The sequence below is a fragment of the Nelumbo nucifera genome, chromosome 7, assembly GCF_055504915.1.
Source record: "Nelumbo nucifera cultivar China Antique chromosome 7, China Antique-T2T, whole genome shotgun sequence".
NCBI classification, from domain to species: Eukaryota; Viridiplantae; Streptophyta; class Magnoliopsida; order Proteales; family Nelumbonaceae; genus Nelumbo; species Nelumbo nucifera.
The window spans coordinates 22,538,387-22,541,472 of NC_142655.1; the positions used below are offsets into that span (position 1 = coordinate 22,538,387).

At 35.9% G+C, this 3,086-nt stretch overlaps 1 protein-coding gene across 1 annotated transcript; it reads left to right on the top strand.

Annotated features, from left to right (window-relative positions):
* The first annotated feature begins 611 nt into the window (after positions 1-611).
* Positions 612-3,086, top strand: LOC104593557 (putative aquaporin SIP2-1). Its single transcript, XM_010253457.3, has 3 exons — positions 612-1,113; positions 2,410-2,670; positions 2,790-3,086. Exons 1-3 carry the CDS (start codon positions 799-801, stop codon positions 2,943-2,945), a joined length of 732 nt encoding a protein of 243 aa, XP_010251759.1. The 5' UTR covers positions 612-798; the 3' UTR covers positions 2,946-3,086.

Sequence of the window (3,086 nt, forward strand, 5' to 3'; positions counted from 1 at the left end):
CCATGCAAATGTGCCCATATATGCATATATACGAATCCAGATTTCCTACTTTCTCTACCCACGCCCTACCCACTGCAGCTGCACATCTCACAATACAAGACAGTGATGTGTGGCTGGAATTCAAAGCGGGTAGAGAATTGTGAATAAGAAATCCAGAGTGCATATATACATCTATATATGAGACCAGGTTTAGGGTACTTAAAGATTAGACCTGAGCTCAACCCCAAAATTTTAAAGCCTGAACATTTGGGGCCAGGCCTAGTCTGAGGACCAAAACTAAAAGCCTGGCCCATGAAAAATTTGGTCTTTCCAATTTTGGGTTGGGTCTGCCCAAGTTGTACCCCTAATTAAATAGCAATTTCACGAGTCACAAAGGGCATGGATTCTAGGGTACGGGCCCACAATTCTTTCGTCTTTCTTTCCTTTTTTTTTTTCCCTTCTTTGTTTGGGTTTGGAAAAGCTGGTCCCTGGGATGACCAACGTTAACTACCTCCATGATTATTTTTGGTAAGCAAGAATCTGAAAAAATTGCCAAATGCTGAAGCATCTAGCTGTTTTCTATAGAAAAATTAAAGAGTCCGGGTTTATAATATATTTGCTAAGAACATCAACAAGATAAAAGTGAGAGACGGAGACCAGGTCAGATACCAACCTCAACAAAAAAAAAAAAGAAAAAAAAAGAAGAGAGAAATCAAATAACTAGTCAAAAGTACTCTCCCTGCTTCATTATCTTCTTTCTCTTTCTTTCTTCTTCTTCTTCTTCTTACTTTACATGGCCATTAACAAACAAAAATTTCAATGACAAGAGACAAATTTACATGCTTAATGGCCAGAGTTCAATTGATATTGTCGGATCTCATCATTTCCTTCATGTGGGTATGGTCATGTGGTCTCACCAAGATCCTTCTGTACAATTATCTGGCGTTAGGGCAACCCATACGAGAAATCATGGAGGGCTCTCTGTACGTTTTGAGTATATTCTTTTTCTCGTGGCTGGGGAATAATTGCAGTGGTGGATCTTACAATCCTTTCTCAGTTTCAGTCCTGTCTGATGCAATTTCTGGGGACAACGCAAGGTATTGGTTTGCGGTTGGAGTAAGAGTTCCCACCCAGGTTAGCTCTTCTCTATCTTCAGTTAAATCGATTTTAGGTGTTTGAATTGGTTTTGTTTGATTAAAATATGCATTAGCCAGGTTTGTTTCACTTGGGTTTATCTGAATTCCGTGGTTTGTGGACTATTTTCTTGTTTGTATTAAGCAGTTTTGTTAGAAGATGAGTTTTTGCTCTGTTTGTATTAAGCAGTTCTGTTTTCTGAATCTGGTTTGGTTTGTGGGGTGTAGAATTGATTCGCTTTTACTGATTTTGGTCTTGGATTTTTTGGTTTGTCCTAGAAATTTGTTATGATCAAATATTGTTTTTTTTTCTTTTTTTTTTTTTTTATGGAATTGAACTTGCCAATTGAGAATCAATATGGGATCTGTGACATCTGGTTGGGTTTAGTTTGTTGGTCAGCACTAAAATCGGCTTTTGTTTCTTGTAGTTTGACTCAAGTGTATTTTAAACATCGAATTTTAAGTTTCTTAGTAGTGGGGACCAACGTGATCCACAGGATTGGTTAAGTGAAAGTTAAACAATAGAAACACATAAGAATATACAATTGTTTTATATTTTTAATTTTTTAAATAATTAATAATTATTTATATTATATATATTACTTTTAATAAGTTTTTTTTTTACAATACAAAAATGATAGTAGTTAATTTCATCTAGGGTGGTCCATCAAATTAATGGAATCGACAAACCCGACCAAGTCAGTTTTCTAGTATTTTCAAACGGTTTTGGTTCGACAATTTTCCAACCCGACCAAGTTGGAGCAATTTAACTTTAGCATTTGTAAACTGACCAAAATCGAATGACCTAACCATAGATATATTTTCCCTGATCTTTTTTCAGATTTATGTAGGTCCCATGGAAAGTATATTTTCATTGGGTATTACTTACCCAGCTAAGTGATACCCAACTCCGGGGTGGGTAAGTAATTTTCCCTCATGGGAAAATTATCAACACTTGGATGGGATAAAATTGTCCCTTTTAGTATGGCTTTTTATAGCTAAAATGATCATTGTTTTATTTATCTGAAAAAAGCATGGATAAGTAACTTCCCAAAAAGCAAATGGGGCCTTGAGGGTAAAGCCTCAAAAGTTCATCAAAATAATGAGGAAAAAAAAACATTTGAGGGTAAAGCCTGATTGTTGATGCTCTATGATTTGGGCCAATTCAAAGTTTAACAAATGCTTAATCCAACCCAACCCAAATTGCATAGGGATGCATATTATAAATACTTAAATTTAAATATCCTGTCAATTTAGAGGTGAATGTTTCATTAAATGGATCTTTCCACAATTACAGGCAATAGGATCTACTATTGCAGTTAAACTTATCATTTGGGCCTTTCCTGAAATAGACCATGATGCCATCCTGAATGTTGACATTTTTCGAGGTGCATTGGTTGAAGGAGCTCTCACATACTTGATTGTGGTCATCTCCCTTGAGGCTTCAGAAAACCACAACAACAATTTCTTTCTAGAGACATGGATATCAAGTGTTTGTGAACTAGCTCTTCATATACTAGGTACTGATCTAACTGGTGGATGCATGAACTCTGCCTATGTGAGTACTTTGATCAAACACTAAGTGTGCACTTCCTATATGTTTCTTTCTGCAATTCTACTTGTTAGATTTAACATGCAACTCAGTTCAATTCTGCTTGTTATGCTTTGCTTGACCAGGCCATGGGATGGGCTTATGCTCGATCTGATCATATCACAATGAATCATATATTTGTTTATTGGCTTGCCCCAATCAAGGCAACTTTCTTAGGGGTATGGACTTTTAGGTTGTTCATTCGGCCCAAGGAACTAGACAGGAAGGTCAAAATAGAATGATGAAAATCTATGTATAGGATCCAAGTTATTTTCTTGGGCCTGCTAAATTTGTAATCACTCTCAAGTCTCAAAATTTATTGACATTTCATTGTTTTTTTTTTTCTTTTGAAGTGCAATAGTAGCACAAAATCATTTCATTCA